Here is a 16,091-nt window from a genome sequence, read left to right on the forward strand (position 1 = left end):
AATTTTTAAAATCAGTGACTTTTTTTAAGGCTAATGTAAAAATTACGCATTTCTCTCTTCAATCTCACGAGTTTATTACAATGGAGTACATCATATAAGATATTTTGCACAATAATATTATAAACAATCTATTACAGACCAATCGTCAGCTGAAAATATCGGACTCTTTCTAAACTTGTATTACAATTTTCTAAATTAAATTAATTGATTCAAGATTCATATATAAAAATTGTTAAAAAATAATACATAATACAAAAAGTATTATTTTAATGTGCTGTATTTAAAAGAAGAGAAACATATGAGAAACAAACATTTATAAGTTTGTTAAGAAAATGAAAAAAATCTTTAAAGTTGAATTGCTTTGGTAATTCATTCTCCAAAAAAAAGTTCAAGAAACTAAATTTTGAATAAAATTTAAAAATAGTAAATTAGGGGCGACAACCGAATTTTTCTTTTATCTATATTATATAACTACTTCTAATTGGTAATTTCATTTAACTCATTCATTATTTGTATGTATGACACTAAAAGTAAATGTAAATAATCGTATAAATAATTTACAATGTATGAATTTGTTGTATTAAATTATCAAAATATCAAATTTCATTCTAATTGAATTATTTTTTCAAACGTTATAAATAATTATTAACTTGTTTAATAATTTTCAATTAAGTTTTGATTTCAGATAAAATTTGTTGTAAAATGGCAAATTTTAAATATTTCGATTTCAAATACGGAAATTTTTTTTAAAAAGACTTAAATTATAAAAATTGCTTTTTACAATTTATAGAAATTAGAATCTATTTATAGTTTTTCACCACTAAATTAAAAAGTATTACGAGAAAACTAAATGCTGTTTGTACAAGATTCTGTGATACATTGGGACTGAGTTTTGAGCTGCATACCAACGCATTTTTAAAAAATGCTAAGGCATTACCTCACCGAAATTAGTGTGACCTGTTTGCTTGGCATGATTTGAGGCGGCTACTTGTCCACTAAAGAATACACCACAGTCCGAACACTTGAGCGTGAATTTTTGAATATCAGTAAATTGACGACTAGAGTTTGCTTCCTTTGCCAATTCGATAGCTTGTTGTAATATGTTATTGTCGTCGGATTGGAAAATTGTCTGATTAGATTCTCCCTGAAAGAATAAAATTTAAATAAATACTGTAACTAATTTAGAAACATGTACATTGTCTTTTTTAAGTAAAAAAAGATGTAGCATTACATCTCGTTCCAGGTAGAGAGGATCAAAATGAATTCCATCAAACATGAGAAAAACTCGAAGAGGGTAATGATGATCTTCGCCAAATCTGTTGATTATGGCATTTATACTGTCGACGACAGCTATTTCCATTCCATAGTACTTGGAAAGAATGGATAATTCTATTGCTCCGCCCCAGGCATCAGGTTCCATGATCCACTTGCAGTATTCGGCGTTAGGCATACCCAGGATGGCTTCAGAAAATTCGTCTGGATCTTGTTCTACTGCACTTGCCACTAGGCTTCGCATGTAATTAGCGCAAGCTGGTTCAACTTTACCTGGAATTAAAGCAAAGATATAATATGACGAATTCGTTTAGTTGCATAAAATTATTTAAAAAGAGAATTTATATTCACCGTTGATAACAAAGCCAATACTAGTGAAAAGACACGAATTATCTCCGGGAACAACTTTTTTCAATAGCATTCCATTATTTTCACCAAATATTTCAGTATTTACTACTTCATTTCTCGGAACGTCTTCACGTTTTATTTCTCCAGGTGGTTTTTCATTAACATAAAATATATCACCATTAACGATATTGCAGTCTGAGATTTTAGCATCTGCTACACTAAAATCAACAATCTCCCTTGGTTTTAAATAACCTTTACTAATAACAATAGAATCCACATGTATACCAGCTGAGTCTGCTAATTTCTCTTTAAATTGATGCATTTGACAAAGTGAATTTAGAGTCATTGTTACACAGCCATTTTTTGACATAATTTTAACTTTGATTTCATTTTCACTTTGCATTTTGATGATGATGACTTCAGACTTTTCTTCTCAGTTTAACTAAAAAAAAACTTTTTCAGTTGAAGAAATAAATAGCTTCACTTATTTAACTATTTAACAAATTCATTTATTTTAGATAAACGTAAATAGAGAGCATTTAATAAAATTCATTATATCACAGAACCATATTAGGTTAGGTTAACGAAATACGTGTATAAGTTGGTGAATCTATTCAAATTTTTGTGAAATAATAGAAAAGATAGAATTAATATTTAGTTTGGAATAAGACAATAATCAGGAAATTATAAAAATTACATTTACTTAAATAATATGATGTTGTTATTATTTATGCTTCGCGAAACAACACCGAGTCCGTCAAAATAACTGCGCATGCGTCACGAAATTCAACCGCATTGGTTAAAATATGAGAAGCGCTTTTTTTCAAAATGTTATTTTAATAAGTATTTTTTAGATAAATCTGTTAATATTTATTCTATCAAAAAGATCTTTATGCATTAGCTTTTAAATGAAATGATAACAATATATAAATCACTTAAAAAATCTTAATTACTCAAAATTGATAATATCTTTGTAGACATTTTAAGAACACAAGTCACCAGTATATCTTAATTAATCATTGATTAAGCCAAAGTATGTTAAAAGTAAAAGTTAAAAATGAAAAATGTCATTTTGCAATGAATGAGTCTATGAAAAATGAAAAACACCACACCTTATTGTGCTTGATAACTATTTATGTAATTCATGGGATATTTTTATCAAGTGGAATAAAATCAGTTAATTCAATCAATATTAAAAATCAAACAACCTGTAATATATCTTCTTTAAATGAATCTTTTCGTGTTGTATTTGAAAATCATAATTTAGTGACTTATCAAACTCCAAATAATGTGAATTTATCTTCAAACCAGGTAATTGCTGAATATATATGTATATGTGCACTTAAAAAATATTTGTGAGAAGCCACAAATGTGAAAGAAAGATAGTTAATTATTTTTTATTATATTTGAATTCTTATTTTCAGAGTAACTTTTCTTCTTTTCAATCCTCTGTCAACTGTAACTTTTTTACTTCCAAGCAGGACAATTTAATAATTTTTTATTTTATCACAATTTTAGAAAATTGTTGATTAAAATTGTTATAAAAATACAGTGAAAATTATATGATTGCAACTATTGAATATTTACTTTTTTATATACAAAATATTTACAACTATATTACTAAAATATAATTATTTTAGGTATAAATTTACCTCTGATTGAGTGCAGTACAAATAAAGTTTATTTAATAAAAATGTTGTTAAAAAAATTGTAAAAATAAAATAGTGAGTTTTATTAAACATAATAGGTATTTATGTCACATTAAAATTTAATTTATTAAACACAGGGAGAGAAAAATCAAACTTTACTATTACTACGATTGATTTTTCTTTCTGTAAAGATTTTAGTTGATGTTATTTTTCATTTTATTCTTCGTAAAATCATACACGTTTACAAAAAGTAAAGAAGCACAAAGTGGAAATTCATTACAGTTATTACGAACATAATATTTATATACCTAATAATACTTATTATAAATCTAAACTGAAAATTAAAATAAGAAACACAAAAGTGGACATTATCTATTATTATAAAATATTGAAAATTAATACTTTTTATACAAATAGCTTTATAAGGTATGTAAATTTGATTTATTTCACCTACTTTATAACTTACATATATAAATTCTTTTTATTTTATATTTGTATAATAGAGCTAATAAATAATTCTCAAGTTTTGAAGAAAAATAAAAGTATGAGTTAAAATTTCAGTGTTTAAATTATTCATAAAACAGAAGCAACAAATTTTATCCAATACTTTTATTCTTCATTAAATTTATAGTAATAAATTTCTTTATATTATTAATTTCCACAAATTCGTTAGCTCATTAAAATTTATCAAATGTGTTTTTCCTTTTTTTATAGATTACGTTAAAATTGAATGCGCATGTCATCACGTTCTTTGACACTTTAAATCCTTTATAAATTTTAACCATTAGTTTTTTTTATATAGTATTACGAAGAATCATGATTGCGATGAGTAAGTCGCTGCCACATCCATTTAAATACATAGTATTTAAACGCCTCTGTCTTTTTTTTGTTAAAAAGAAACGTTCTTTAAAACTGAGTTACATATTTACATTACTTCGGTAGAAAGTATGTATGTAGTATATAAGTATATAAAAGCTTTTCGATTTAAAGCTAAAGGTGTATATCAGCTCATACAAAATCGTGAATGCGGCAGGAGCGATTTCATACCAAAACAAAATATTTCAGCTGGTATTACAATGAGCTTATTAATCATAAAACTTATTCATTGAACTTACTGACAATAATATGCAATAATTATCATTTCATTCGCACTGTTTCTTAAATGGACATCATTTACGGATCATATACATATGATTGTAAAAATTTTAAGGATTTGATTTCTTTTCTCTATATCACTCTAGATAATTTATAATTGAAATAAAAATCTTATCGGAAATAATGCGCAAAATAAATTAAAAAAGTAATAAATAAATAATTTATATACCTTGACGAATTTTTTCTTTTCAAGAAATTTTTTACTTTAATAATTAATAAACAATTCTGTTGCTGAGAGAAAAACAAATGCAATTTTAAAAAATAATTATTTCTTCTTATTGAGTTTCCTATATCGAAAAACTCTTGTGTGTCATTTTACTTAATCATTTTTTTTGGTATATTAGAGAAACAAACAATCTGCATTCTTATTTTCAAGGGTGATATTTCCATTTTTTCATTTCGAGAAAGAGAAATTTTAGGCTGAAAATTCGGAAATAAGACCCTGGAAAAAAATTGATTGCTTTTTGACTTATACGACACCCGGTAACTGAACTCGACGATAACCAATTTTTCATTATTGGCAAATCGTTTTTTATCTTATTCAATACGGTATATCTACAAAATGTACATACAATGGCAATGGCACGACGTGATGAAAAGATTAACTTCAAATCATTAAACTAATTAATTAGATTTAAGTGTTTTAATTCTACTCTGGTGAAATTAATATCTGTATTTCTAATTTCAACATTATATGTATTATTTTGATGTTTCTTTTTTTTCATTATTTAGAGTAAGGTGTATTTTATTTTATTCTATTTGAACAAAATTTGGAAACTAATACGCAAAAACTCGTCTAAAAGTTGAGACTAGTGAAAATAAATATAAAGAATGACTCGATTAAGGGCATAATTATTTTGTACACCGAAAAAAGGGACACTTTTTTCTTCAGTGTAATTTTTAGCCTTTTCTTTGTCGAACATGCTTTGCCAATCGATGCTACATATCCGCTATATTATAACAATGATAATGATTATTAAATATGTTGGTGAGAGACGAACGATTAGCGAGCTTAGCAAAAATTGTTTCTCTTCTCCCATGTCGAACGTGAAATCGCGTTTTATAGCAAGCTTGAACATTAAAACACAACTATGTATACAGAGAGATAGAGGTCTACTATTTTCAATTATTCTTCTTTTTTTTACTAACGAGCAAACAGTGGTAATTAGAGTTTATGTATACATATAATATAGTTAATATTAATATATCATATACAATCCAACAACAAGTATCATCTGATTACCTCTTTCATTTTTCCATTTTTCATATTTAGTTATTTAGTGTATAGCTCTCAATTTTAAATATACATATCTCTTTATAATTTTTATGCATAGATTATATGTGTAGATTGATAACATCGACTTTTCATTATCTCTTGTTAAATTAAAAGTCAAGTATTTTTCAAATACTTAACATTCTCAGAAAGTCGAGTTTACTTCGGCGTTTGAAGATTTGTCTTTTTTCTTTTATTAAAAAGAAAGAAAATATTTGCACTCACAGATTGGAATGTATTTATCGTTATTTTATTTTTTACTAATATAATAGGTATTCATATACCTATAGGGAGAAGTTTTTAATTTCAATAAAATCCCACTAGAATAATTACAAACAACTTTTCTCTCGATTTTTCTTTCGAAAAAAATGTTTTTTGTAAGTGTGATAAATTTTCTTTCTTTCTTTTTATAAAATCAATTATGTTAAATGAGTATTAAAATTAAAAATTAATCAAAAGAGTACAAATTGGTTTTTTTTTAAAACAGCATCAGTAATTAAAAGAGATTCAGTATTAATAAATTAAGATTGATTTCGTATACAATAAAAAAAATGTTACTGGAAAATATTCAATTGCGGAGTATTATAAACAGATTTGTCTAATTCCTGAATTTCGGTGATGAAATAAAATGAAATAAAATGAAATAAAATGAAATAAAACTTAAGTAATACGTTCGTCTTATACTTTTGATCTCGAAGAAAGAACACCCTCAAAAGTTACTTTCTCTCAGTTTACTTCTTTTCTATATAATTAAATTATTATTATTGTACGACTATCCGTTATTTGGTACGAGCTTCAATCTCTAACCCGTAAGTTGTCGAGTTTACTTTGCAACGATTAGATAATAAATTATGGAATTATTATTTTCTTTCTTTGAAGACTGTTCTCTTCAGTCTTTGTTAAACACGTAACATGTGTGTCGAATGCACCGAGAAAAGTAGAGATCGCACAATTATCGTAAAGATTTGACTTTCATTTTATAAAAGTGACAATTTACAAAAGTTGATTTGTGCTCTCTCACTTTTTTGGCTTCTTCTTTTATATATATATAGTTGAGAAAAATTGAAATGAAACATAATGGAGAATAAATAATAGTCAAATTATCTATCGTGAATTTTCCTCAATTCTTTCCCAGAGAGTCTGATGATTTATATATTATTAATATTTTTAAACCCATCTCTTGTTATAATTCGGAATCGATTAATTTAATTTTTAAAATATCTTAGTTGTAACTAAAGTTTTCAAGTCATGTTTACAAGAGCCACTTAACCACTAGCAGAACTAAAATGTGAGGCAAGCATGTCGCCACGAAAGCAGCAGATCCTCCAGTTACTCGAACATCACTGTCTTTAAGGAAGGCTCCATCAATGACATGAATAATTCCGTTGGTACAGGACACATCTGGGCGATCGACTTTAATCGATAATCCCTGCCATTCCAGGATGTAGCCTAAAAAGAAAAATTCATTTTTACAAAAACTCAAAGCTGCTAATAAATAAAGCGCAAACACAAAATTTCCACTTGTTTTTCCTAAACATAATAATAATTCATGATAAAACAGGAATTTAAGAACCTCATAAAATTCAAGATACCATGCAATAATTTATTTGGCGCGCGTATGTGGTGCATTTCTCTAAATTTCATAAGCCGTGCTGCTTTATGTGTTGCTTCCTCATGGAAGCACTGTTTTACCGAAATCATTCAAACTCCATTTAATCCACAAAGCTTTTATTCGAATTTTACAATTTGTTTATTTTTTTGTATCCTATAATTGTAATATGTCAATAATGGAACAGAGTTGCCACAAATATAATTTTGTTTTTCCCTGACTTTTCCTTCATTTTCAGACTTTTTTCTGATTGATTTTGACTTTTTCCCAGACTCTAAAGTATATTCTGATTCACTCTAAAAATTTTATTTTATTTATTTTTACTTATATTACAAAAAATTATTAGATACTCTAAAATAATTTTTTATTACATTTATTTAAAAATTTCTTTAAATGTAAAATTATTCGAAAACATCAATAACTTTTAATAAATAATGTTAAACAAAAAGAAATATTAAATATACATTCATACAAAATTACTCTGGTTCAATGAAACTAACGTAAAAAATCGGCAAAAAATCAATAACTTCTTTTCTAAATAAATATTTAATCATCATTATTTTTCCATAGAAATGAAGATTTTCAAAAGATTCAAATTTAAACCTTTTCGAAATTAAACAACTTGAAAAATTGTTATAAAACATGAAGAAATCGATCACTCCGAGTCTTCGACTCGGAGCAATCGATATCTTCATGTTTTATACTAATTTAGATTATCATAACATTTAAAAAAAAAATTTAATTATTTATAAAAATCCTTCGCAACAATTCAATTATTTTTACAAGTAGTAAAATTTCTCAAAAGAATTCAATTATTTTTAAAAAAATATAATAAAATTCGTTGCAAGAATTCAATTATTTTCATAAATAATAAATCGACTATTCGAAAATTCAATTATTTAAATTGAAAAATAAATAATTTATTGAAAAATTGAATTTTTGTTAAAATTGAATTCTCATAAAGAATTTTATCAACAAATTTTTAAATAATTGAATTCTTTTCCGAAAAGAATTTTCTAACTCTTGGAAATAATTTTATTGTCGTGATTAATATTGTTATTTATGAAAATAATTGAATTTCGCAAAGAATCTAATTAAAATTCTTGAAAATTGAATTTCTGGGAAGAATTTTATAACTCTTGAAAATAATTGAATTTCTGCAATTATATTTCTAACTTCTTAAAAATTCAATTTTTTTTAGTGTTTTTAACTAAAATTCTTCTATGAATCCATAATTTTTAATAATTAATGAAATTCATTCAAAATTGAGAGTTTACTTATGAATTTTAAAAATTCAATTTTAGGATTTACTAAAATACAGAACTTTTACTAAAAATCCCTGACTTTTCCCTGACTTTCGTGACATGTGGCAACCCTGTGCAATTTACAATATTCCTAAATTGAAAATCTTCATGAGGAAGCAAAGTATTTATGAAGTAAAAACAAAAATTGCAGCTTTAATTCTGCGGCAATTTATATATAAACATATTAGCACTGAAGGAAAAAATTGCAAACACACACTTTTCAGCAATAAATATATATTGGTTTTTTTCGATATCCATTACTAAAAAAAATATATTTATAATAAGGTATACATAAATTATTCTTTCGCAATATAATTATCAGCAAAGTATAAAGCAACTGACAAGTGAAATGCCTTGAAAATATATTCAGCGCTCTTTTACCCTTGTAGAATAAAGCACATAGTAATTAGCACAAGTGGTAATCAAGGAATTTGCATTTAAATGGTGGTTGAAAGGAACATTATTAATTCTTCCCCGTGATTGTCTATAGTCCAAGGGAAGGTTTGCAAATGTCAAAAAAAAAGAAAAAAGAAAATAATAATAAAAACTATATAGCACCGCAGTTGACATTTTCTTGATAAAGTTGTGACTTTATCACTGAATCATGCTTACATTATCGTAATTCGATCAATTGAATCAAAAACAATGTTTGCATGTATTTACGTGAAAGTGAAAAATACAAATGAGCAAAAGAGCAAAATAAAATAGTCAAGTGCGCTTGTGCGTTTCGCGATGAAATTTAATTCATTTATTTGAGAATTGTTTCTCAAAAGTCAAAAATAATGCAGCAAATATTATACTGATTCGTCATTTGAAAAAGTGAAAGCACGAATCTCATTAAGGTATAACTCACCGGAGGGACCGGAAGGGTTTGGAACAATTGCGTTTTCATCTCTCTTTCCGTCTAAATGTAATGCAAAAGGACAATAGTGAAAGAGGAATTTTGTGAAATAATAAAGTGTCTATTAATTGATCATTTTTTGCTTTCATTTAACGTCTGGTACACTTTTCCAAGGGAAATAATACCGAGTGAGAATAAACGGAATTATTATTATTAAAAGTTAAAACAGAATGTTGATTTGTAAAATAAAAACGAAAATAAACTTACCACTCCTAGATTCTCTGATGCGTAGATGAAGAACATCTCTGGCTGTTGAAAGAGTCACTGTTCCATTGCGACTCATATTTAAAAGTTGGCTCATCGTGTAGTGCTGATCCGATATCACGAGATGTCTTTGCAAAATTTGAGTCGCCTAAATGTGCAAATCATTTTTTTTTAATAAACTCAGTCTTTATTATATCTATTCAATAGTATTTTTTTACTTACATGATAACTGAAATCATCCATGAAGAGTTTCTTATAGGTAGAGGGATAGGTGATTTGCGTTGCTTTCCAGGCCGAATCTTTTGGTGCAAAGAAAGTGAATCTCTTGTTGGTGTCACTTAGCTGGCTATTGAAATCTTTCTTCGTTCCTAGTAAATATGTCAAACTGAAAAAAAGAACATGTACATTAAAACACTTCTTTATGAAAAATTTCCGTTATTAGACAAGAACAAGTAATTTATTTGACAATATCAAGCTTTTTCGAAAATTTTCTCCACTGGACCAAACTGTGTTGATTACAAAAAAGTAATTGACAAAGCTTTCATTCATTAAATTATTAATTATTGTCATTGAGTAATTTTCTTTAATTTTCCAATAAATGAATTATAAATGAATAATTTTTGTCATAATCAACAAAATGAGATAAACACTCGAAATGAGAAATTATTTTTTACTTCTGTTTTGAAATAGTAAAGTGAGAAAATGTATTTGGCTTGAATCGAGGATCAAGAGAGCAATTTTGAAAAGCACAAGCAGTTGGTTATCGGACCAGTATCGGATGGTGGAACAAGAATTGGGATGAGGTGATGGAACGTTGACGTCACCATCCATCTAGCGCATCGAGTAACAAATGTCATTAAAGCTAACGTCTATATCCATGACAACATAGGGTAACGCATTGCCTTCCGATATTACTCGCCGATATGCACTTGATCCAACTTCCCCGATAGCTCTTACAAAGCCATGAGTTCTCTGCCCATTCAATTAGCTCATTTCCAAATAAACTACCATTTAGTGTCTACTATTGCTTCATCAAAATTTTTCACCTTTTTCACCAACTAATAAATTAAATAAATTATTATTGAAACATTTTCTTTTTTTGACAATCGACAATTTTTCAAAAGCCAGACAGTGGAATCAATTTCGCAATCTCTTTAATTTAATCAGGATGATCGCCCTTTAATCGGCTCTCTCCCTTGATGGAGAGTTGGTGTTCGCCGTTAAGGAGGATGGTGACACAATACATACCTCAAAACTAAAATATTCTCGAAATTGTTTTTACAATAAAAAATATAATAAAAATTATTTTATCACATCTTGAAAGATTTATCTTGAGTTAATTAATTTTCATTATATTTTTTATTGTTGTAAAAACAATTTCGATAATATTTTAGTATGGTAACTCTCGCAAACCGAAATTTTTTGTAGTTGCGCAGGAATTTTCCAGTATGGCTTTAACAACTGTTTCTTTCAAGTTTAATTCGGTTTTGGATTGTGAGGACTCTTGAATATCAATTATAATTGTAAAACAAGTTCTCTTGCACTACATTCACCCCAACTCTCTGTTCCGACTCAAAGTACTGAGCGAGTAAAAGCAAACAATCAATTATTTAAGTACTTCGCATACGAGAAACGAATTGCTGTATTACACGATGTACTTTCTTTCTTTCTTTCTTTCTTTCTTTCCTTCTCTCTTTTCTTCCTTTATTTCCAAGTGAAATGTGAACTGAAATACGAAGTGAAATGTGAAGTGAAACGCGTGTGGAATTTGAGACAAGATGTGCACAATCACGAGAGAAAAATAAGGAGCAGCAAATTCTTTTTTTCTTTTTTAAAAAGTAAAAATGAAACATCATTTTTTCGTTTAAAACATTAAAACAATCAAAAAGTTTTTTTTTTCTTCTAACAACATAAACGAAAACAAAAAAGTTTGCTAGGATCTTTATTTTTTTGTAGAAATTGTAGAAATTAAAAATTTGTGCTTCATGAAAATAGAGTTTGGAAGAAAAGATTAAAACATTTGCTACAACTCTTAGAGTAACTCAATACAGTTAATTAGATTCCCCTGTAAATGAATGAAAACCCAAAGTTAATTTAATTCTTTTTGTTCTACGCAGTCACGCTTCGACTTAAATTAGACAACGAAAGTAAACAAGAATTACAGAGAAGTTAGTCGATGATTCAAAGTCTACTTGATTATATCTTTTTTTTGGGGGGGAGGGGGGCAAAAAAATCTATTTTCTCGGATAAAATACAATATATCTAAGATTGAAGATGACAGATTGCTATTAAAGAAAAGAGATTACGGTTCAATTCAATTATCGATATGCTTCGTGATGTCAGAGAGCTTTTCACTACGAATGGTATGAATGTCGAATCGTGAATACGATCTCAATTCCAAAACCAATTTCAAAGACTGGTAAGAGACTTTTAAGCTTTATACAGGAACAAATTACGCAGGTAACTAATTCGCAATCATTTCATGGTAAAGTCTTTTCAGAATCTGCAATAAATGTGCTCCGTTCAAAAGAGAAGAGTCTAATCTCTTACCGAGGACATTTTCAATTAACATTTACGATTTTTAACTGAATAACTTGAAGAATATTTCAAAAATAGTTCAAATATTTGAAATATTAGTTTTTAATATTTAAATGATACTCACTTTAATTGAGGGTCTGATTTAAGTTTATCGAGAACGGTAGTGTAAGGAATTCCAAGCACCCTGTCAATAATGTGAATCATTCCATTAGTGGCAGCAATATTGGCTGTGATTATTGTAGCATTGACTCCACCTCCTTCCACTGTTACTGTTTCATTTCCAAATGGACTTTGAGCAACGTTGAAGTAGAGATTTTTCTTGTCGGCAGCTGTCGGAACCTGGGATAAAATTAGATAAAATTAGATAAAATTAGTGCTATTAAATAATTACATTTTCAGGTGTAATTTTAAGATATGAGAAAAGAAGAGAAAATAAAATTGCTTTCAAGAAGAAAATAAAAGACATGTAGGTACATAGAGATAGAGTATTTAAATTTTTTCACACTCGTAAAAAATGATAATCAATTTTTGAAAGAGAGCTTCTTTAAATGTTTTCATATTCGTTGCTGAGAATGACGATATTTATCGATGAATTTTGATTTCCTCAAACTTAACACAGCCCATGCAGCAGCATCGCAGAAAAGATTAGCATGGCATATGAAGCATGAAAGCGACATAAAACATATCTTGACGACAAAATTAGCATATAGCTCAGGATGCGTCGCTGCGCTCAATGCAAATCAACCGCTCGCAGTCTTTTCAACTGGAATAAAATTTCTACTTTTTCATGTTGGTCACTATACACAGAAAGAACTTTGCAACCATTTTGGAAAAAAAGCTACGAGAATTCTTTTTTCCCCGCCTTTTTCCAATTCGTTCCTCCTTTCATTCGATTAATATAATTGATTCTTTCGTGGAGGGTGTGTGACATTTTTTTCACTTTCTTTCTTTCTTATTTGATTCGATTTAAAAAACTCGGCAGTAGGCCCACGTCGAAAAATTCCATGGAAGTACTCCCTGGAAATTCTGTGAGTTTTTTATTTTAAAAATATTTTAACATTTCCAGGATTGTCGCAGGTCAGGGAAATCAGGGAAAAGTCAGGGATTTTTATTAAAGAACTGCAAAAAAAATTTAATTTAGAAGAAGTTACAAATGATTGCAGAAATTCAATTTATTTTCAAAAGTAATAAAATTCTTCGCAGGAAATTCAATTATTTTCAAAATTTTTTAAAATCCCACCTCAAAATTTCAATTATCTTTAAAAATAATAAAATTCTTTGCAAAATTCATTTATCTTCAAAAGTAATAAAATTCTCTTTGCAGAAATTAAATTATTTTCAAAAAATTTTTGTAAAATTCTTCTTAAAAATTTAATTTTTATTATAAAATTCTTCGCCAAAATTCAATTATTTTCAAAAATTTTAATAAAATTCATTGCATAATTCAATTATTTTCAAAAAAATTTGGAAAAATTCTACTCAAACATTCAATTATTATTATAAATAAAAATTTACCGGATTTCAATTATTTAAACTAAAATTTGTCTAAATTTTCTCAAAAAAAGCAATTATTTAAAAAAATTTTCTAAAATTCTTTGTAAAAAGAAATTTAATTATTTTAAAAAAATTTTTGTAAAATTCTTCCCAAAAATTCAATTATTTTGATAAATATCAAAATTCTTCACAAAAATTCAATTATTTCCAAAAATTTTTACCGAGATTCAATTATTTTCATTAATAATAATAAAACTCATCATAGAATTTCAATTATTTTTAATTTTTTAATATAATTTTTAATCAAATTTCTCGAAAAATGTATAATTATTCTTCAAAATTTTATTAAAAATTCGTCGAAAAAATTCAAAAATTTAAAAATTTGTTGATAAAATTCTTTATGAGGATTTAATTTTGAATTCATTTATTCAATAAATTATTTTTTTACATTTTATTTCTATTTAAGTAATTGAATTCTTGTAGAATTTCTAATAAAAATTGATTTAAAAATGAATTACAGTTGAAATTTTACATAATAGTTGAATATTAAATGCATTATAGCAAGAATTTTCAAAAATAATTGAATTTTGAATATTCTTAAAAATAATTATATTTTTCGAAGAATTTTATTATTTAGGAGAATAATTAAATTCTTGAAAATAATTTTTATTACATTTTTTTTAAATAATTGAAGTCCTGTGAAGAATTTTATTATTTATAAAAAAAGTTGAATTCTTGTGACAAATTTTTATTCAATTTTTCTTAAATAATTGAAATCCTAAAAAGCATTGTATTATTTATGAAAATAATTGAATTCTTGCAGAAAATTTTTGAAAATATTTACATTTTTCGTGGAATTTATTTAAAATTCTATTACAAATAATTGAAATCCTATGAAAAATTGTATTATTTATGAATAGAATTGAATTCTTAAAACGAATATTATTACGATTTTTTACAAGTCTTGAAAAAATAATTGAATTCTTGTGAAGGATTTTATTAAAATTTTTTGTAAACAATTAAATTTTTTTCAGGAATTTACGAAAATAAAAAAAAATAATTCAAGTATTTAGAATAATTTCTTTTAAATTATATTAAAAATAATTAATTTACATAGGTATCTTTACTAAAAATAATTAAATTCTTCCAATGGATTTTATTATAATTTTTTGAATTAATAGAAGTTATTTGAATCGTTTTTTATAAATTTAAAAAAAGAATTCAATTATTTAGAATAATAATGTATTTAAAATTGTATTGAAAATAATTGAATTCTTCCAACGAATTTTTTAAAATAATTGAATTCATGTGATAAATGTTATTACTTGTAACGACTTGTAAAAATAATTGAATTCTTGGGAAGGATTTTATTAAAATTTTTGTAAATAATTTAATTTTGTTTGGAAAAATTTTATGGAAATTTAAATTATTACAAAACATGAAGATATCCATAACTTCGAGTCGAATGGAATGGATTAAATTTTTATTTAAAAAAAAATTTATCGATGGGGGTTGAAATCATTCTACTTTATGTATTACACACGATGATTTTTTTTTATTTATTTTAGAATATGGAAATGACGAGTAGAATCTGTAAATTATTTACTTATATTGCCTAAATAATCCGCTCTTCAATGAAAATGCATAATTAATTTATAGCTGCGGATTATCAAACAGAGTCTGGCGGGACTATGTTAATATCGATTTGTTAATTACAAGTCGTTACAATGTATTAATATGGCTATCACGTTGGTTTTCCCAATAGTAAATGTGTAGATTATAACAAGAAACAATATTGGCCGGGATTTGTCCTCTTTGAAAATTATGTTTATTAGTTCCATCACAGTCTCCGACTAGCTCTAAAATAAATATACTTTTTAATTTCTTTCCTCGAAATAAGTTTAAATTATCAGAATGCGAAATATTTTTCTAGTTTTACTGCTTAAGCTTAAAATGAAAATAAAGGAACTAATGTTTCAATGAATCAATAATTCGCAGACAACTGTGAAATGTGTGTGATATAAATAGAAGAGAGTGGAGTTAGAGCACACAAACTACTTTTGATGGTACAATTAGTAAATTAAGTTCATGACGTCAAGCTTCTGTTGAATTTCAGTTCATTTTCATCAAGTATTTTTTTTAAATTAACATTTCGTTATAATGTCTCTTTTTTTATCTCCCTCTCTCTCTCTCTCTCTCTCTCTCTCTCGGAATTTAAAAATATTTTGCTTTTAAAAATTTTCTGGAAAATTATTCTTTCATTTGAATGAGAAAAATTTTAAGCACTTTGTCTAGAGATTAAAATATGAACAATGTTTCGCAAAAGATAAAAATTGAAGAATGA

At 26.4% G+C, this 16,091-nt stretch overlaps 2 protein-coding genes across 8 annotated transcripts in view; both read right to left on the reverse strand.

Annotated features, from left to right (window-relative positions):
* Positions 1–710: 710 nt before the first annotated feature.
* On the reverse strand, positions 711–2,386 carry LOC122500197 (ubiquitin thioesterase OTU1). 2 transcript variants are annotated; one of them, XM_043608990.1, is made up of 4 exons: positions 2,324–2,386; positions 1,624–2,062; positions 1,232–1,545; positions 711–1,144 (listed from the first exon to the last, which is right to left on the reverse strand). In XM_043608990.1, exons 2-4 carry the CDS (start codon positions 2,021–2,023, stop codon positions 926–928), a joined length of 933 nt encoding a protein of 310 aa, XP_043464925.1. In that variant the 5' UTR covers positions 2,024–2,062; positions 2,324–2,386; the 3' UTR covers positions 711–925. The 2 variants fall into 2 exon arrangements, with proteins under 2 accessions (XP_043464925.1, XP_043464926.1); XM_043608991.1 differs by having other exon boundaries at positions 2,318–2,386.
* Positions 2,387–6,569: 4,183 nt separating this feature from the next.
* LOC122500119 (fasciclin-1) overlaps positions 6,570–16,091 on the reverse strand; it is a 106,936-nt gene continuing 97,414 nt past the window's right edge. For 5 of the 6 annotated variants that reach the window (XM_043608867.1, XM_043608866.1, XM_043608865.1 and 2 more), the window contains 5 exons: positions 12,378–12,592; positions 9,938–10,100; positions 9,719–9,863; positions 9,464–9,514; positions 6,570–7,146 (listed from right to left, as the gene is read on the reverse strand). In XM_043608867.1, the coding sequence (XP_043464802.1) occupies positions 6,950–7,146; positions 9,464–9,514; positions 9,719–9,863; positions 9,938–10,100; positions 12,378–12,592 (771 nt within the window). In that variant the 3' untranslated portion in view covers positions 6,570–6,949. The remainder of the gene's footprint in view (positions 7,147–9,463; positions 9,515–9,718; positions 9,864–9,937; positions 10,101–12,377; positions 12,593–16,091) is intronic. The other variant, XM_043608869.1, reaches the window with a different exon arrangement.

This window comes from Leptopilina heterotoma, unplaced genomic scaffold (assembly GCF_015476425.1).
Source record: "Leptopilina heterotoma isolate Lh14 unplaced genomic scaffold, ASM1547642v1 Lhet_182, whole genome shotgun sequence".
Lineage (NCBI taxonomy): Eukaryota > Metazoa > Arthropoda > Insecta > Hymenoptera > Figitidae > Leptopilina > Leptopilina heterotoma.

Excerpts from the sequence above, each read along its gene's own strand:
- LOC122500197 (XM_043608990.1), bottom strand. The coding sequence starts at position 2,023 with ATGCAAAGTGAAAATGAAATCAAAGTTAAAATTATGTCAAAAAATGGC. Across the intron at positions 1,546-1,623 it reads TATTGGCTTTGTTATCAACG|GTAAAGTTGAACCAGCTTGC; the intron begins GTGAATATAAAT and ends CTTTAATTCCAG. Across the intron at positions 1,145-1,231 it reads CTCTCTACCTGGAACGAGAT|GGAGAATCTAATCAGACAAT; the intron begins GTAATGCTACAT and ends TTATTCTTTCAG.